The sequence below is a fragment of the Chroicocephalus ridibundus genome, chromosome 12 (genome assembly GCF_963924245.1).
Source record: "Chroicocephalus ridibundus chromosome 12, bChrRid1.1, whole genome shotgun sequence".
NCBI lineage: Eukaryota > Metazoa > Chordata > Aves > Charadriiformes > Laridae > Chroicocephalus > Chroicocephalus ridibundus.
In genome coordinates this window covers 14,448,259-14,467,598 of record NC_086295.1, presented here as the reverse complement: position 1 = coordinate 14,467,598, position 19,340 = coordinate 14,448,259, and the positions used below count along the sequence as shown (strand labels likewise).

The 19,340-nt window shown below is 40.9% G+C and overlaps 1 protein-coding gene across 8 annotated transcripts in view; it reads left to right on the top strand.

Annotated features, from left to right (window-relative positions):
• PTPRT (protein tyrosine phosphatase receptor type T) overlaps positions 1-19,340 on the top strand; it is a 469,438-nt gene that overhangs the window by 223,192 nt on the left and 226,906 nt on the right. For all 8 annotated transcript variants that reach the window (XM_063349659.1, XM_063349657.1, XM_063349655.1 and 5 more), the window contains exon 7: positions 8,252-8,545. In XM_063349659.1, the coding sequence (XP_063205729.1) occupies positions 8,252-8,545 (294 nt within the window). The remainder of the gene's footprint in view (positions 1-8,251; positions 8,546-19,340) is intronic.

Below are 19,340 nucleotides of genomic sequence, written 5' to 3'. Positions count from 1 at the left end.
CGTTAAACCCTACCTTGGTTTTCTTCATAGGTCATTTCAAGACTAATATGAAATATTAGTCCGTGCATATCTGATGCCTCTGTCATCAAGGGCAAGCTCCAAGAAATGAGGGAAGCAGAAAAAAAATAAAAATTATTAATTATTGTGTGAAGAAAATAAGTCAAGGACGAGTTTAGAGAATAGGACTTGGTTCAAGCATGCTGGACATGCTCCTGGAGGAGCAAAATGGAGCAGTTAGATGCTGATTAGAGAAAGTCATGGTCTTTTTATTTTTACTGTTTTTTTTGGTCAAATGAAAACTGAACCTTTTTTTCCTGCATGTGACACAATCTCAACAGATAGGGCTAAGATGCTGCAGCCTCAGAACAGTCTTAGTAAGAGAATGAAAATCTTTCTTTGACAAGCACTATAAGTATTGAATTATTAAATCAAAGGGCATCGCTGTCACCAGTGCATGCTCTGGCTGCATATATAAAAGGGAAGTGAGTTGTGCTTATCATTTCCAGAGAAAAACATAATCATTTGTCTTCATGTGATCATTTGAGACCGCAGCACCTGAGTTCTGCTGCCCTGAATGAGGGTATTCAGAGAGCATTCAAAGAGCGTCCAGGTGCTCAGTATTATTTCTTGCCAGGCAGTTCTTTGCACAGCTTGCTTTGTGGCTACCACCCACAATAGGCCAACTGGTTTGATACCTCACTGTATTTCACACTGAAGGACAGGCACTGAGAAAATAAGAGTAAGGAGGCAAAATGCATCTCACCTAAATATTAATGCCAGAAGAGGGAGGGATCAGGGAGCAGTTAATTTTATCTTTCTTAGATATGTACCTTAAGATGAGTTGTACTTCTCTGAAATTGTCCATTTCTCTCCATTGGCTATAAAGGGAACCTGAGATCACTAATACAGGCTTGGATGTGTCGAAGGTACATAGGAAAAGCCAAGGTATTGGTAATCAGCTTGTGGATGCCCAACTTCTTAATGCACAGAATTCTTTGTGTTGGGCCTCTCGTGGTTCATGAAAGAGCGCTGTAAACAGAATGTTGTTCCATAACCATGTCATTCCATAAGCAACATGAAGAAGCATGCTACTGCTCTTGTTCATGATGTCATTTTGTAGCTATTTTGCAGTTGAAAAACTCAGTAAATTGCATGCACTTTAAAAATGAGAGTTAATTGTCCGTGGTTCCCAATCCTGGGGAGCTTGTCATTCTTAGAGATTTAGGGAGACTGCCTGCGCGCTGTACGGGGTAGCACTCCTGTCCACGGGAAGATGGGTTGCCTTCTAGCACTTGGTGCACAAGACTCAAGAATGCAGCACTGGAGACTCCTGCATAGCAATACCGAGCCATTACGGAGCCACGGGAGAGTCTATAGGCACCTTTTTTTCCTCTTTTACAGTACAAATGGTGACTCAAAGAGAAGCATTCAGTTCTAATCTATGTGAGTTCTTGTAATAAGCTTTACAATTAGAACACAGAGTCTTCCATCTAATTCACTTAATTTACGCTGGGAAATGAGATACTGTTCAACTAATCCGATGCCATTTTCTTCTTTATTAGGGAATGAAAGCATCCTCTGAGGCTCTGGTGGGATTCAGGCTAAGCTTCTGAGACACAAACAGTGTGAAATGCTAATGAAATAGTATGCTACTGTAATTCCCACTTGTTATCTGGTCCCCCTCCCATTTAACCTATAACATGGTTAGATATAGGGAGGCAGTGGGCCCGTACCACCTTTTTGTGCTCTCAGGGCAACTTTATACATTTTTGTTTGGCAGGATGACACTAATACAGATGATTTTTCTTCAGCCAGGGTTTGTTCCAGCTGTCTTGCAGTGCTTTTAGGAAATGGTTAAGAGGTTTTCTGTTGCTTTATAGTAACTCCTGTAAGCATTGCTGTGTTCTGCTCTTGAAACCTAGGCAGCCCAGTTGCTTAATTTAGAACACGTGTATTCAAATCACCAAGGAGCATTTCCACTGTTTCTTAAGGGGAAAATACATAGACAGTATGTGTTCTTCATTTTCATCAGGCTGCAGCAAGTTCTGCCTTTGTATAGAAGTACTACACCTACACTGTAGTGAGATGTAAAGGGAATAGTCTGTAGTCTTTGAATTTTGGGTTTTTGGGAGTGTCAGAAGACAAGCATTCTGCCAAATATTGGCTTTCTTGCTCCAATGGCTTTCTCTGGTGATATTGATTGCCGTCCCCTGAGATCCGCTCGTCTCTTGTTTTTCATTGCTGTTGTGATGATTCTTTGACCACTTCACTCAATTCTTTCACATCTTTCTGGATCATTTTTATTTTCTCCCCCACTTCTTGTACGTGAAATGTATGGCAAGTCCCTTGTAGACAGAAGCATTATCTCTTAAGGGAAAAGTGAGAAGAAAAAAGCATATGACGTGCTGTGACAAACAAGTATTCTGTATCATAGAGTACTAAAGTTACTTATCACTGTGTTAGTAAATTCTGTGTTGGGGAGAAGCATCGGATGGAGAGTGCTGACACTAAATTTGCTAACCCATAGAACAATATAGCAGTAGCTAAATGCAGCCCCCCGCTTACTGCTCCAGTGTCGTAGCTCTTTAGCTAAATAACCAACCTGCCACAAGCTCAAAGGGTAAATTTCCATTTTGGTCTGTCAGTCTTTGATTACTAAGCACATAAGCATCTGTGGCTGATGGTTCATGAGATGAATGCGGTGTTGATCTCAACGGGGGCAAGAACAGACTTGTGTATTTATGGGGCTGCATCACACAGTATGGGAATGCTCACGGAGGGTAAGAGCTTAAACTTTGCCATGTAAGGGTGATGTTTGCCTGCTGGGCCTGTTTCATAATGGGATGCAAAACCAACAGTAAAGGCTTTTGCACCTGTGAATTGTATAAATCTGTGAAACCACTGTTGGTTCTGTAGGCTGTAGAAATCCTAAATCTCGCTCTTCTCTCACTTTCCTGGATTTTGGCTTTTATTAAATATTCCAAGTTGTTGATTTCAGAATTGGTTCTGGGCACTTTTCTTTGGGAGTAGACAGACTATAGCTGGTGCAATTTACCCATCCAGGTGAATTAATGAAGCACTTTATTAATGCCACTGGCACACTCTTCCAACATGGTTGACATTACTGCTGTCAGCCTGTTACATTACTGTGAGACAGATCTGAATGCCTCTCATTTAGACAAAAAACTATTAGTACAGTGTCAGCACAGTGAAAGAGTCTCATGCTAAATATTGTAAAATCTTTGTGCCGTTTCTTTGTGCAATAGATGGAACTGGAAGTTCGGACAATCACTGGAAAACAAAATTCGACTGCTGCATTTATTACAGAAGTAGGAAGTGGGCTAATAAGCAATGCCAATACTGTCATTCAGAGCTCAGACTGCTTATTGCTATGGTGTAAAGCTAGAAGGGGGACTCGTGGATGCTGCTCAGACAGTCAAGTGAATCTCCAATAGCCTGCAATGAGGTGTGCAAAACAGTTGTGCAAAGGTGACAAATTCTGCCTAAAGGATGAAGGGGCAAAAAATAAGAACGCAGGCATTTTAACGTGATTCCATCTTTTCTTAAAAGAGCAGAGTTTGCCTTCTTAAATGCAAATGTAAGTACCTGTGTTCTCAATAGCTTTGTAATTGTAACAGTCTGTGACTATTGTGTAGAAAATTATACAAATATGTTTTTTTCTGTAGTTTTTGCTTTAAAAAGTTCTGAGAAGCTTGAAATGTGCTTTGCTTGCCTTCCAGTCCTATCCTTATCCATTTGGCAAGCACAGTCCGCAGCTGCTCATTTAGGACGCTGTGAGAAAAGCTTACAGTCCCCATTAGTAGGGGAAATAAGCAGCATCATGTTTGAAAACACAGATCCTGCTTGTCAGGCAAATGTCTTTTGATAGCAGCTCCCATCCCCACCTCTTCAACCCCCAAAGAATAAAAAAACCCACTGTGTCTCTTCTGATGTTATTTTTCGAACCTGTGCTGTATGTTGTATGCACGTGAGAAAACAAAGCAGGGCTGTGTGTGTGCCTGTTGCGATTGCCTTCCTGCTGCTCTGGCTCTGGCTGTGTGTGGGGCACGCTCTGCTGAGGTTCTGGAAGGACCTGCAGGGCCATCAAGCAGTGTGAAAGGTACAAACTGGGTGGCCCAGCCAGATACAAACCTCCATTCCTCCTCGATTTTACAGGTGTGTCAGCCTTTTCGGGGTCCGCTCAGGTTTTGTTTCCTGGTTCTCTTCAGTCCTGAAATGAGAGCTTATTTCAGTGTTTGAAGGAGTCATGTTAGGAATTTCACATATTGGCATGATTATTCAGCACCAAAAAAAAGGTACAGATTAGCACTCAGAAACAGACTTGTAAAATTTTGCGATATACTGGTGTTTTGTACAGTTAGGGGTTCTTTTTGTCTGAAACCATCCATAGGCCAACAAATGCAAATAAGAGCTCATGGTTTTCTTGGCTGGGCATTTTATCAGATGATGTTATGAACAAGGAAGGAATTTTCAAAAAAACTTAAAGCTTTATTCATACAAAATCCGTAGCTGAAGCGGTTTATCCAGATATTTTAAGATTAAATATTTTGCAATTCCTTTTCCTTATGGATTATTTCACAGGAGAGAGTGAAAACGGTTGATAGGGATTTCTCTCTCACATTTCAGTCTTCCCAGTTGCGTCTGAAGGATGCATGGAACCGTTGTTTTTCCATCATCTAACAGTTGCTTAGAATTGCCTTGCTTAGAAAATCACAGAGAAATATTCCAGTAGTAGAGCAGAAACACTCAGGAGCAGTTGCCAAAGGGTGAAATACATATGTTTTCCACAATAGCTGGAAAATATAGTATTGTCGGCACCAAGCCTGTTAGAGTTCAAGGAGCATCTGGACAATGCTCTTAATCATATGGCGTAGTTTTAGGTAGTCTTGTGAGGAGCAGGGAGTTGGACTCAATGGTCCTTATGGGTCCCTTCCACCTTGAGGTATTCTATGATTCTATTTGGTCTTTTTTTGGTCCTTCTTGTTAGTTTTGTTTTCTCACGCTCTTTGCACTGCTAAACTGTCTGTTGTTTTAAAGGCCTAACTGTGTTCAGTCTTCCCAGCTGTGGAGCACAGCTGTATTGCCTCTTCTAATGGGAGGAGAAAGGCTCACCCCAAATTCCCGTGGTGGCTGCACAAGGGGACCTGCTTTGCGCATACAATAAAATTTACTCGTGTTCAGTAACTCCCTTTTTGAACTTGTGCCACAGAGGTATTTTATTTCCTTGAAAGAGTGCACCCAGGAGCCCCATTTTTCTGTGTCCTTCCTGAGTCTGGGATTCAGCCTAAATATCATCCCAGTTGCAGTGAGCCAGTTCCTGATGTCCCTGTTCCTGGGGAGCCTGCGGCTTTCTCCTCTGTGCCCACAGGAGGAGGGACCACGGCTGAAAGGGAGTGACAAGCTGGACAAAGCTTGCAATATAAAATACTGTCTGCATCAAATGGGGCTTAAAATATGGTTGATCACAATTAGATGTGGACAAGGCCAATCTGTAACCATGTTTATTTAATCAAGATCACGTAGAGTTTTTAATTAAAATAGTGAGCTCATAACATCAGGCTGGTCATCTGTAACTGACAAGTGTGTTTAGTTACAAAGGGCAAAAAATGGTCCTTATCGATGTGCTAGTTTTGCTAAATAATGGGTAACTTGTTTAAATCACTCACAGTAATTTGGCACAGAGTGATATTAAAAAACTTGCTTCTTGTCCAGTTGGTGCCAGTGGGAAAGAGCCCATTATTTTCAGTGAGGTGGAATTGAGCCTTGAATGATTGCTGTAACGGCTGCTTAGCTCAGTTTCTTAAATTTGGAAAATGGGAGCAGCAGTTTAAGCTTCTAATTTTCTGATACTGTTGCGGCATCTGTTTTTCAAATGATACTTCAAAAGGGGAAAATTAACAGGGGGAAGAAAGGGAAAACCACCATCACTTTTTTTGGGGGTGTGTGTTTAGATTTGGCCTAAAATAAAGAGAGATGACAGTGATGCTGGGTGTCATATTAACTTAAATCAGTTTGGCAATAGTAGTTTCTAAACTTGCTAGACGAGACTTTCATGTTGGTCTTGCAGGACAAAATGCTGTATTAATTAAGCTCAGTCCTGTAAATCTCTTCTTACTTGCAATCAAATCCCAGAGTAACCTGGATCATGTTGCTATTGAAGTCTACAGCCCAGGAGAATGGAGTTTAATATTCCATTTGTCTTATGTTCGGCTATGATGTGACTTGTAAGATGTCATTTTTTGCACTGGGAATAAAAACCACTGTTTATCTTTTAATTGTCTCGCACCAAGAAAAAAGTAATATACTATTTGTTATTTATAATAGCTTGATTTTTTTAATGAATATGCATCTACATGCATTTCTTGAAAACACATTTCTTGGAGAAGTAACCTTCCTAAGTCAAAACATAATCAGCCTGACATTTCATATCTGTAGAAGATTCTGGCAGGAGTTAGGGGAACAGTGCAAAATAAAGGCAGAAACAAACATTCCACAAAGACTTGGTTCATGACACTATTTTTTGTTCATGTTGGATACCTGCTACAATTACAATTTGCATGGCTTTTTTTTTTTCCCCAGAGGTACAATGCACAGCTACTGCAGTCAATCTCAAGGAGATGGCATGGTTCAGTGTAATTAGTTAGCCAGAGGAAATGAAATTAAGTAACATTTCTGTTGATCATCATTTTGTATAATAATGGTTTCTGTGCAGTTGCTTCTCTTCACTGAGCAGATGTTAACCTGCAAGACTTCTCCAGAGGGAAAAGTCCCATCTTCTTCCCATTATGTGGCGCTCAAACTCCTGTCTTCCACATTTCTGGGGGTGTGGGATTCTTCCAGTTCTCTGGGTTCTTTGAGGAATCGCTTTTAAGAGGGGTTTAGAATTACTCTCACAGAACTCTGAAATTAATGTCATGCTGTAACATTTATAGGTTTCTTTTTCTGAGACAGAGATGTCCTTTTCGTCACCTTATTTTCACAAGAGAATAGAGTTTGTGTCCTCTGGGCTGAGGGCAAATCACGTTAGAGTGTGACAGAGGGGAAGCTAGATGAGATTAAAGAAATCGCTCATAATCTTGCACAGTTCAGCTCAGGTTTTCAAAACCACAAGGCATATGCTATTCATGCGGCTTCCAATATGCAAGTGTTATTTATGCACTGATGGGGGGGGAATAAAAATCAGGCAGGCAGCCAGAGCCCCGTAGATTTTCTTTTTGTAGCTTTCATCAAAGGGTGCTGCTGAGATGCCTTTTATTGGCTCACTTTTCTTTTTATCACAGAGGTGATATTCAGCGGCCGGGTTCCTGCCTCCTCATGATGCTTTTCAGACATCGAGGCACTCTTAGAGTCTCATGCAGACTTTGCTTGAGTACCGCTGCTCGTGAAGTTAAGCAAACTTTGCAATCAAACATGGCAGGAGGTGTTGGTTCACTGGTGCCTTAGAGCTTTTCTTGGTTCTGAGCTACCAAGAGCCCCCGTTAGAGTCAGTTCTAGCAGCATCCTGACTGCTGCTACCACTGACCATGGGAAGGTCCCTAGTGTTTAAATTTGGCAGTATTTTCTCAGACACACAGCCAGTGCTTTGATTAAAAAAAAAATAATCCTATTTTTGACCTTTATTTTGCTTGGTAAAATCACAAAATGAACAAGTGATTTGAGTTTTCCACTCCTTGCTAATTGTGTCGTGTTAAGCGTTACACTTTGGCTGAACCACGGTAGCATGATCAATGACGGTGATATTGTGCCACGGCGGGTCACAGGGCAGAGGAAAAGCTCTCGTACTGGAGCCTTCTTAAACATGGTATATGCTAAGTGCACTCAGTCTTTTTCATTTAAGACTTCTTTTCTCCCTCACTCTCCAAGATTATATTAACTGCTATTGCTTATATGCTTAGAGAGGAAATAAGTATAAACCTTCTGATCTTTGAAAGTGACTTTTGTGTTTTATTTTAAAAAGTAGTTGCTTTGTGGTTACTGTGTTTTTTGCAGGTGTTTCTGAATTGGTAATGCTATCCCCAGTGTATGGGGGCTGAATTATTAGTGCAAATAAAAGCCAAATTCTTTTCAGTAACAGATTAAATTCTTATGAAAGATTTGGTAAATGAAAGGAGAAACTATGCCTGTGTACCCAAAAGATTTTCGGACAGCCTTGCTATACAGATACATAGTGGAAATTCAATCCTTTTGACAAAATTGTCTCAGGCCTCTCATGATTTCTTTTTGTCTACAGAACCCCCAACTCCTATCGCCCCTCCGGAGCTGCTGGCTGTCGGAGCCACGTACCTGTGGATCAAACCCAATGCCAACTCCATCATTGGAGATGGGCCCATCATACTGAAAGAGGTGGAGTATCGGACGACCACTGGGAATTGGGCAGAAACGCACATTGTAGACTCTCCTAATTATAAACTGTGGCATTTGGATCCTGATGTGGAGTATGAGATCAGAGTGCTGCTCACTCGCCCTGGAGAAGGAGGCACAGGCCCCCCCGGACCACCACTCACCACGAGAACAAAATGTGCAGGTAGGGTGTCTGCTGCTTTCCAATCCGGCACAGATGTTTTGCGTCGCTTACTAACACGTTAACAAATGGTTGTCCACACATCCTTATTGTAGATGTGCTTCGTCAGTCATCTGAATCGACATTATGAATTTTCATATATCCTGGAATACTTTACTTTTTATTCCATAGGCAAGTGTTTCAGAAACTGTTGTTTTTATGAATGTAGCATATTTGCCAAACTTTCTGCTACAGTGTATGGCTGCTTTCTGTTGAAATGGGCGAGCAGATGAGAGTTTGCCAACCAATTCTCTGGTAGGCAAATTGTCCTTAAGACTTGTCTATTGTAAAATTTTCACCTTTAAATGTGTAACAAAATATCTGTTGTTCTTAAGTAATGGTTGTGGGCATTGGTTATTAACAAACTGACAGTGCTATTGATTTATGAGTGCAGTGTGGTGAAGCAGTAAGTGTTTAGTTTTTAAAATACATTTTTGTATTCCATGTGCTGGAACCGATTCTTCTCCTCACTTCTGACAAAGAAACCTGTTCAAACACTGTGCAGTGTCTTCCCTTTGTCTTTCATATTGGAAAAGATCAATTTTGATCCAGGGACAGCAAAAGTCTATCTTCTTTCTAACCCATGTTGGCCTTTCCAGGAAAAACTAAAGGATCATGTTCCTCATGTTCCAGATATATCGGCTCTTCATCTTGTTTTCATACATTAATCATTAGCCATTAAGGGAAATCAAGCTCTGTTCCTTGCAAGGGGATGAACAAAGCAGTTTTCTACCTTTCTAGCAGTTTTTTTGCACCACACGACTGTCTTCTCAAGGTTTTAATTTTTGCAATTTTTGCAAGGTCGTTACTGTGGTGTGAACAAAGGCCAGAGGCTAAAAGGCTGCTCTGCTTTTTTACAACCTTCCTTCCCTCCCCACAAATTAGTGGTTTACAGCAAGTGGATTTACATAGTGGAGAGCTTATACAAAAGCATTCTGGTTCCAGTTGCTCTTTCTGACCAAATAATAACTCTGAAGTGTGAAGAATGCATCAAGAACAGCCAAATGCCATCCTGGGATGGGATTTAGCAGTGCAATGGTAGCGTTCCTCACCCAGCACGAACATCCCCAGCAGCAGCATCTTGCTCTTCCAAGAGACGAAGCCTGGCAGGTTGAGTGCATTGTGGGGCCGGGGGACATGTCCTTACTGCCGTCCTTTATTTTACAGGTTATAAAACAGTGAACATTTAGTGTCTCTTTGAGAAGAATTGTTTAAAAAAAATAAATCTGAGCATTAGGATACGGTGTGGAGGCATTTGCTGTATTCAGCACCTGTCCATTGGTAGAAGACAAATGTTTGGAGGCTTTTCTGCAGCTAGGTGGAAAGCTTGAAGTGACATGGGTGATGTCCTGGCCTGTTTGGGAAATTGGCACATGCTCTCACCTTTTGGCTGTCTCTTCCTTCACTAGTGTGGTCAAATTCTCTAACCCTCAGGAGAAATAACTGGCCTGGGGCTGTGCATTTGCAGATGGAAATATGACGTGCTGAGATTTGGTCTGCAGTTCGCACATTGTGGCTTTGCAGGCACGCTCTCTGCACAGCCAAACTTGCTAACTTTTCTGTATTATCTCTAAAGAATGCTTGCTTTAGCTTAATTCAGGGGTAAAAAAAAAAAAAGGATGTTGGCTTTGTGCTTAATGATGTCTTGTACTGTATCCCAAATTGCTGAGTTTCCTTGCTCAGCATAGGTATCGACTGACATCATGAAGGATGACGTAGATAATTTGTTCAGTTTGGCTAAGCTGTGCCGCTCACTGTTTTCCATCCTAATTTACTAATGAAAATCTGACTGGAGAAGGTCATTCTGTTAATGTTGGTTGTCATACAGACCTTGTTGAGATTGATGGTGATGGCATTTATGTTTTGTTTAGGGCACTGGGTGGGAGAAGTTGTAATGATCTTGATCTAAGCACGGACTCGGAGGAAGGGAGAGACTTATCCAATATCTGAAGATGTACAACTTCCACAAATGCCAACTGAAATGATAGGCAAGAAAATGCAACTCATTAATCCAAATTTCTATATGTTGTGGAACTCCTTCAAAATACGCTATTTCGAGGATAATTATACAAAACTTCCACGGTAAAGATTTTCAAAAATGTGCTGAACCAAGAAAACAGCACTACTTCCTTGATTTTTCTCGGAGTAGCTAATGAATGACATCAGTGAAAGCTGAGGGCTTTTTAAATAGTTGAGGGATTAGTGATGCTGCATTTTTAACATGATTTTTTTGGTTCTTTTCTTTGTCATTACTTTTGCTTAGCAAGAGGGAAGTACCAAACTCCTACACATTTGTATGCAATCAGTAGCTGACTGGAGTAGTCCTGTTTAGTGTTGCTACTGTGTTTATTAGGCCCACTAATAAAGGTAACAAAATTGACTGCAGAAGTAATAGTAAAGAATATTCACCTATACTGGAGAAGAAGTGTCTACTTATTTAAATTGCAAGAAATTGGTGTAGCCATAAACAGAAGGTGTCTGCAACTTTCCAGCAGTGAGAAGTCAACGGCCCTTTTTACTAAATAATCTCATTAGTGTCTTTTCACGTAGACATTGTATCATTGTATACTTGTGTGCTATGGAGTCTGAGTAACTGCTGGCATAGCCTTCAGTTTGGGCACACCTTGCAATGAGATTTTTTATTTTGATTTCTAAATTAGAACAGGATTTGGGAAGGAACATGCTTTTCTTCCACTTCAGATCAAGCGGCAGAAGCTCATTTACAAAGTTGCAGTTGTCTGCTGTGGGATTCTTGACAGTCGGCCTCGCGTCAGAGCAGAGGCATGACCAGGATGGCTCAGCACGAGCTTAGCAAGTCATTACACCATGACGCAACTCTTCTCAAGATCATTCATGGTTTTCAGATTTCCGATCAGAATGAATGGAAGTAGTTTTACAGGGACTTTAAAAAGTTTTGCATTATATAAAACCCATAAAAACTAATTATGAAAGGGCTTGCTCTAAGTTCTATTAAACTGGATAATATCTTATCTAAATTTCTATATGCCCAGGCATCCCTTATCCCCCTGGTGATGCTTTTGGTTTTCTACAGGACAGCAGTACAAGACTTCATTTATATTTGATCTTTCGAAATGATACTGAAAATTAAGTCCCAGCTTGCCTCCCTCCAGGAAGAGCCAGAAAATACGGCAAGCTCTGTCTTTGTAAATGAATGATTTTTGTTGTTGTGGTGGGTTTTGTGGAGTTTTTTTGCTTGCTTGGTTTGGTTTGAGTTTTTTTGTTTGTTTGTTTTTCTTGTTTGTTTGTTTGTTTTCTTTTGTAGACTGAGATAGGTTGTGACTTGGGGCAGGAGAAGATTAAATGACCTTGAGGCAAAAAGCAGTAAACTGTCAGTCAGAAGGAAGAGCTGCTCAGCGGGGAATTGGGAAGAGAGAAAGACTGCTTAAGGTTAAGATCGGACACAGGGTTGAGGGCTGGTTAAAGGAAACGAAGATACAAAATATCAGGTTTTAGCCCCAAAATAATAGGTTGGGGGCAATAACAGGGATAAGAATAGTTAAGTTTGAACACAGTCCCAGTAGCGCCCAGTAGTTCGGTGCTGGTCTTTTGAGTGTGGATTTTTTTAGCCATCCTCAATAGTTAAGCAGAGCTCTTTAAAATCCTTGTTTCGTGGGCTTCATTCAGAATAGTGTGCTTTGGAAGGCTGTGATTTGGGAAGCTTGAGGCTTGTTTTCTTCTCCATGTTTATTAACGATTTATTTATTTACTATTTACTATTCCCCTGCTTTTTTTCCTTCTCCAGTTGCCACAGAAAGGGAGAATAGGGGAAAAGTCCTTTTTCCTCAGGTGGATGGGACAGAGACCTTGCAAATGAGGTCATTGCTGGGGGGGGAATCTCATCTGAAAAGCGTTTGCCTTCTAGTGGGACAAACTCGCATGAAATCGAGGCCAAAGAGCAACATTAAAATGAATATTAATAAAGGGACAGAGATAAGACTTTTTTAAAAAAATGCTATTTAGGCCGGGTTAAAATAGTATGTGGAAAAGCTATCTTGAATATCAGCTTCTTTGCCTTCTTGGATGATGACAACAGGTGACTCATAAGATGGGGAGGTGACTGTGAGGCTTGGAAGAAGGAAACTTTCCAGCCTGGCAGGATTGCGGCTCGTTAAGGAATGGGAGGGGAGAAAGTCCTGAGAAACCCTGTAACTCCCCCACTCCAAAAAAAAAAAAAAAAAAAAACCAAAACCAAAAAAAAAGCGGCAGGGATTCTTCTTGTGGCCAGCATGTCGAGGGAGTGATTCTCTACCCCTCTACTCTGCTCTGGTGAGACCCCACTGGGAGTACTGTGTTCAGCTTTGGAGTTCTCAGCACAGGAAGGACATGGACCTGTTGGAGCGGGTCCAGAGGAGGCCACGGAGATGCTGGGAGGGCTGGAGCCCCTCTGCTGTGCGGACAGGCTGAGAGAGCTGGGGGGGTTCAGCCTGGAGAAGAGAAGGCTCCGGGGAGACCTTATAGCAGCCTTCCAGTCCCTAAAGGGGGCCTATAGGGGAGATGAGGAGGGACTCTTTATGAGGGAGTGTAGCAATAGGACAAGGGGGAACAGTTTTAAACTGAAAGAGGGGAGATTTAGATGAGATATCAGGAAGAAATTCTTTGCTGTGAGGGTGGTGAGCCCCTGGCCCAGGTTGCCCAGAGAAGCTGTGGCTGCCCCATCCCTGGAGGGGTTCAAGGCCAGGTTGGACGGGGCTTGGAGCAACCTGGTCTGGTGGGAGGTGTCCCTGCCCAGGGCAGGGGGTTGGAACTAGATGGTGTTTAAGGTCCCTGCCAACCCAAACGAGTCTATGATTCTTAGAAGAGCTTTAGATAAGAAGAGCTTTGTCCTTACCTGAAAAAATGTACATGGATCCCATGCAACCTATCTCTTAAGCTGCTGAGTCTGGGCTGTTCAGCAGCAGGGTGGGATCTAGCTCCTGGAGAAAGGAGTGGTTCTCAAGATCAATACTAAATTTTGTTCTTGGCCTAGGGAAAGAAAAGTTAGTTTTGAATGATGTGGCTGATTTCAATACTTCTTTTCAAAATAGTCAGGATAAAGTAGCTGATATAAATGCAAATAATCTGTACATTCAGAGGCTGATATGAAATTAAGTAGATAACAAAGTACTTGGAAAATCTTTTCCTTTAATTATTATTAAAAGGCACTTTGTTGCCATGAAATCTTGAGAAGTTTAGAAGTAGTAAGCAGCTTTTGCCATTTTTTTGGTAATTTTAAGACTACATTTTCATACCTTTTAGAAATGTTTTTGTCTGTTGCTCTTACAAATGTTAGAAAAAGGATGTAGTTGTGTACTGTTATCAAATGCACAAACTGAACAAGCAGAAGGTTACTGTGTTGTGTGCTGAATTAGTATGAGTTGTTACAACAGCTTCAAAAAGATTTCTTTCTGATTTAATTTTAAGATGATAGTTCCCGTTAAATAGGAAACATTCACATGTTAATGTTGAAAAATAAGATTCGGGGCTGCTATAATGCCGCCTTCATTTTTTTTTTCAAGCTTACAAAAAAACCCCAACCAAACAACAAACCACCAACCTGAAACAAAATCTGATATATGAGTCAAAGCACTACACAAATGGCATACCGAGTGAATTGAAAGAGAGTTCTGTACAACTGATGTGTAGGTATTATTAGAATTGCTGTTTCACAGACTTAATTAACTTGGAGTTACTCTAAGTCTTGTCCTGAAACATACATTCATTCCCCTGTTAATATTAGTTAAATTTTAACTCTGAGCTCTCCAGTCTTCTGTACCTTTAAATGTAGACAGCTGGGAAAATAGATGCTTTTTAGCAGGCTCGCCTGCTTTTGCAAAAGGCTCCCTGTCGAATATTAGCAGTGAAGGAAAATCTTCCCTGGGTTTCTTGTTTTCTGTATTGGTGAATGCTGTGAGTGACTTGCTCAGCTCTGGTAAGACAAACTTCCCCAGCGCGTGTTCTGCTTGTGTTCTGTTTTGCTCTCTGACTAAATTCCCTGAAACCAGGGCTTGCGTAGCACAATGAAATGCAGTTGTTCTCCTTTTGCTAGCGCCTATTCCCAAGAGCCGGGGAGCGCTGCAAGGGAGCCGTTGAGAACGGCAGGATCTTCTCTCTGAGTTTTGGTACATGTATCCCACAGAGCCTGTGGGACTGGTACCCATTTTAGTGACATTGTCCGCTTTGCTTGATGATTGAAACTCTGTTTTCATTCCACCTCAATAGCCTTTGGCATGTCAGCTAGAGAGATAAGAGTAGAGTTAGAGAAATGTGATATTCCTTCTTTTTGATTCCCAATTTGTGCGTGGAAAGAGCCTGGCAGCATTGTTGAAAGGTAGGGGCTTCATCTGTGTCACATCCTAACAGCTTCAGTCCCTTTGCATATAAGATGTTGATTTTCCCTGCCCAATTAATTAAGTAGATAACAAATGTATCTTAATTTCTCCTTTATTCTTTCCCTTCTCTTACTTTTTCATTTTTTGGGGAGTAGAAAAACAGCATCTACCCTTTAAATTACAGCTGAAAGAAAAGTTGGAAGTATTTCTGGATCATGCACGTTTTGTGGCTCTGAGCATGTCAGCGTGCTACACTTTTCTGGGCTCTCAGTCTCAGTTTTCCGCTTGTGTTTAGCCCGTAATGTGTACCTTTTGTCCTCCTGGACAACATTGACAATGCTTCAGTTGAAACTACAGGGCTCTGGAGGAAGCAAAGTGTATTTCTGGTTTCTCTTCAAGGTGCAGGGGTGCTGTTGGTTGCCTGTCGAGGGGTGTTCCACACAAAGTATATCTCTTTGAGGAACTATCGCTATCAAGTTATGGATGTACTGTCTGTAGAAATATGGGAAGATATCTTTCAAAGAACAGAGGTTAGATTAGATCTGTGAATTAGTTACTGGAAAAGAATTGAAAAAAAGCAGCAGCTGTGTTGTCTGGGATATAACAACAGTGACGACCTATATGGAAGAGAAGGAATTTGGGAGGAGAAAGGGAGGTAAATAAATGGTGAAAAGGGGCAATGGTGTTTTGTTGCGCTTGGGGTGACTGAATATAGGAGTCCTGAAAAGCCAGATTGTTGGAGCTGACGATACTTGGTTTGGTGTGAGGCCGTGGTCCATCAACGTTCAGGCACTAAATTCAGGGTGTTGGAAAGCAGCAACGTGCAGAGGGAGAGGCTGGGATTTACGGCTGGGGCACATCAGTATGCCATAAATCTGATATTTGTTTCTAGCAGTGACCAGTGCCTGAAAATTCCTGAGTCTAGCAAAGCATGGCCCCTATTGCCTTTAACCATGATACATACGGCGAGGAATTTTCTTTATCCTGATCCCTGCAGAAGATCGGCTTTTTGTCCTTAGGCATGTGGATTGATTGCCCTTATCTTAGTCTGCATAAATACAGTTATGAATGTAAAGGCAGTCATAATAGTGCTTTGGTCTGGATTTTTTCCAGAGGGATTTTGCTCGTGATGGATTTAAATTCTAGGGATTTATTTTTTTTATCTGCAAAGGCAGTTTGTTATCCAGAAATGTTTTTTATTTTTATTTATTAGGATGAAGTCTAGTTATTCATTTCCCCATCACACTGTTTCTGCTTGGTGGTGTTGCTGTTTAATTTAATGGCTTTCTATAATGTGGTTTGAATATAGCATTATTTTCTGAGTGGGCAGGCCGGTCAGTAAGGTGACAACTTTCATAAAGGCATTAGGCTTTCAAGCCATGAAAAATAGTTCTCGTGAATGATGGGACCTCATGACTTCTTCCAAAAGAAGTGAACCTGCCTAGCAGTTATTTTCACATCAGCTGAATTTAGCACACTGGGGTCGTTTTTTCATATTTCTTGATTCGTGAGTTCTGTCCAGGTTTCATCCCAAATAGCCTGAGTGTTCCTAATCTGGAGAGGCAAAAATGGAAAGACAGACACGAAAACAAAACAAAGACCAAAATAGCAACCCTGAGTGCTGGTTGACTTAGTGGCACTGGAGATTTGAGGCAGTTGAATATCTCACAGTGCTTTTCTGAGTGAAAGTGGGTTTGAATGAAATTTTAAGTGACTACAAACCAGTTTGATTTTTCTCTTGTTGCAGTTTTCCCAGGCTGTATTTCCACTTGAAATACGCTGGGCACACAGGAAGGCTTTGTAGAAGCAGGAGAGTCAGGTCCACGTTAATGGTTTCAGATATAGACTGGAGCCTGGACACAAGTGGTGCACAGAGAACCTCAACCAGAATTATGGCAACTTCTGCGTTACCAACCCACCCTGTGTTAACCAGGGAACCGAGTTCTCATCTTTGTGCACAACACAATGTCGTTTGAATTTTCTTGTTCCCGTTCAGATAATTGTGTGATTCCTCTCTTTCAACTCACTTAAACTAAGGAGTGGGGAAGCAAAATAAGCAGATATTTGATGTGTTAATAGCTTCTTTGCTCATCCAGCTTCATTTCAGCATCCTCAGTTTAAGGGTGTCTCCAGTGTGGTCCTAAAAATGTGACTTCACAGGACTATATTCTTAGTTTGTGCAAAACTGGCACTGCCTTACCAAAGTCAGCATTTTACACCCGCTGAAAATCTGACCCACAATTTGCAAAAATAGGCCAGGCATTTTTTCTTGATTGTCACTCAGTCCCCTGCTAAAAGCAATTTATTTAAATTGCATGGTGTCTTTTAGTCTTCAGTTAAGTGGCATCTTTCATAAAATTTCATCCCTTATTACCATATTATTACTGCTTCTGTTAGTTTTTTGAGGGTGCGATGAGATGATCGTTTCCAGATGTCGCTTTATACGAGTGTGAAAAGCCCAGTTAGTGGGAGGAAACTGGGAAGGATAATGCTATGTGTGTATTCTTGCAGTGCATGTGTTACGCATTGAACTTCCACTGTGGAGCGACCGAAGGGAGGTGTCTGTTTTCCTTCTCTGGGTAATACATACCATAACTCATCCTGGGAGTGCAATGACAGACCCAGCCTTGCAAAGCATTTATTAAGCTCTATGGATTTGCATAGTCATGAGCCTATCTTTGTCCTGGGACAAACACTGCTTCCTGCTTAGGTTTCTCTTTTTGCTTTTCCAAAGACAGCTGAAACATAAATGCTTTTCAGTTTTAAATGTATTTTTAATGTACACAAGTCTGCATTAAAAAACACTCAAATAATAAGAGACGTTTAGAGCTTATATGCTGAAAGTGCCCAATTTTAAGCATTTCAAAGAATAAAATGCATGTTAATTGGCTTTCTCGGAAGCTCTAACATATAATACAAAAGCAAGGCAGGGACCAAATGGAAGAGCGCACTACATTTTTAACCTCATGTTAATGCTTTTAACCCTGAGATATTTGTAAGACATTTCGGAACAGTTTTATTCCTAGCATGTTTAGTTGTTTTACATTTTGGCATAAATATTTTACCCTTTTATTTTTCCCCAATGAATTCTGAAATATTGAGATGACTTCTTGTTTAACACTTGCCAATTTACACAGATGAGCAGGGGTGTTGCACAGCTTGGGGAAAAAAAAAAGCAAAAAGCGCGTGGATGTCTTAAATACTGTTGCAGAACCAGCAGATGGAGTATGAGAGTACAAAACCTTTTTTGGGATGGCGTGTATGTCTGTCTGCACAAGTACGTTGCATTTTCAGGCTGACTGAGCTTGAAAATGGAATTTAATTTTATTGTTTTAACCACTTATTCTGTCCGTGGACGTTTCTGTGACCCATTATGTTACAACATCTGAACACAAAACCCGGAGTGAAGCAGAGATCTCATTCGCCCTTGGGAATCCCCCGTTGTGGCTCAGTTCCCGTTACACAGGTGGGGAAGGAAAGACCCTCAACCTCCCCAGGCTTTGGATTGTGGTCCAGATGATTGCTGGGACTGGGTAGGGGTTATGAACTTAGTCACTGTTTAAATTATTTGTTATTCCACTGAGTGCAATGAGGAAAAAAAAAAGAAATGCTTTCAACTCCTTACTCCTTTTAACTTAGTTTTGCTTTTTTGTTTTACAAGCTAAAAAGCTTGAAAGATTTATTTATTTTTTTTTAAGCTGGGCTTTTAAAAAATATGAAACAGTGGAATATTTTATGACTTTAGAAATAGTACTCAAATAGACCATAGCTGTGACCATATCAAAGTGCTCAAATATTGCTGGAGAGGCATTACAGGCCTGAGCATCAAAATCAGGCCGACAGTTGTTATTACAATGTGTTTCGCTCAAGATCCACAAATCCTTATTTTAGCTGTCAATAATCCTTTAAATTATTAAACTAAAATCTCAGTGCAGAGGCCATTGGAAGGGGTTTTAAAGCGAGACCACAACTCACAGGATAATAAAATCTGAAAGCCTTAACGTCACAGTTTCCTCCCTGTGGCACTTTGGAAGGTTTTCTAGCATTTAGTAGGGAGTGAAAAAGAAGTAGGAGGGAAGTAGGTCTTGCAAAGAGATCCAGAACTCCAGAAGTTGATTTGTCAATTAATGAAGTTTGACAAGAATCTTTGGTGAGCTTGAAAGATTAGATTATATATCAAGGAAGCCTGACACTTTGAAGATAAAGCCTGCAAGTGATAAATTTATTTTAGTAATTTTTTAATAGGAAGATAAACTGTTGGCATTAAGTTATCTTTTTTTTAACAGAGGAGGGAGTGAGGCAGAGGAGTAGGATGTCCAATTTAAGAGAAGGAATACAGCACCAAAAGCTATCTTGTGCGTGAACTGCTTATGTATATTTATAAAACCACTTCTTCCCAGTTGGTTTTATTCTCCTCAGATGGATTATTT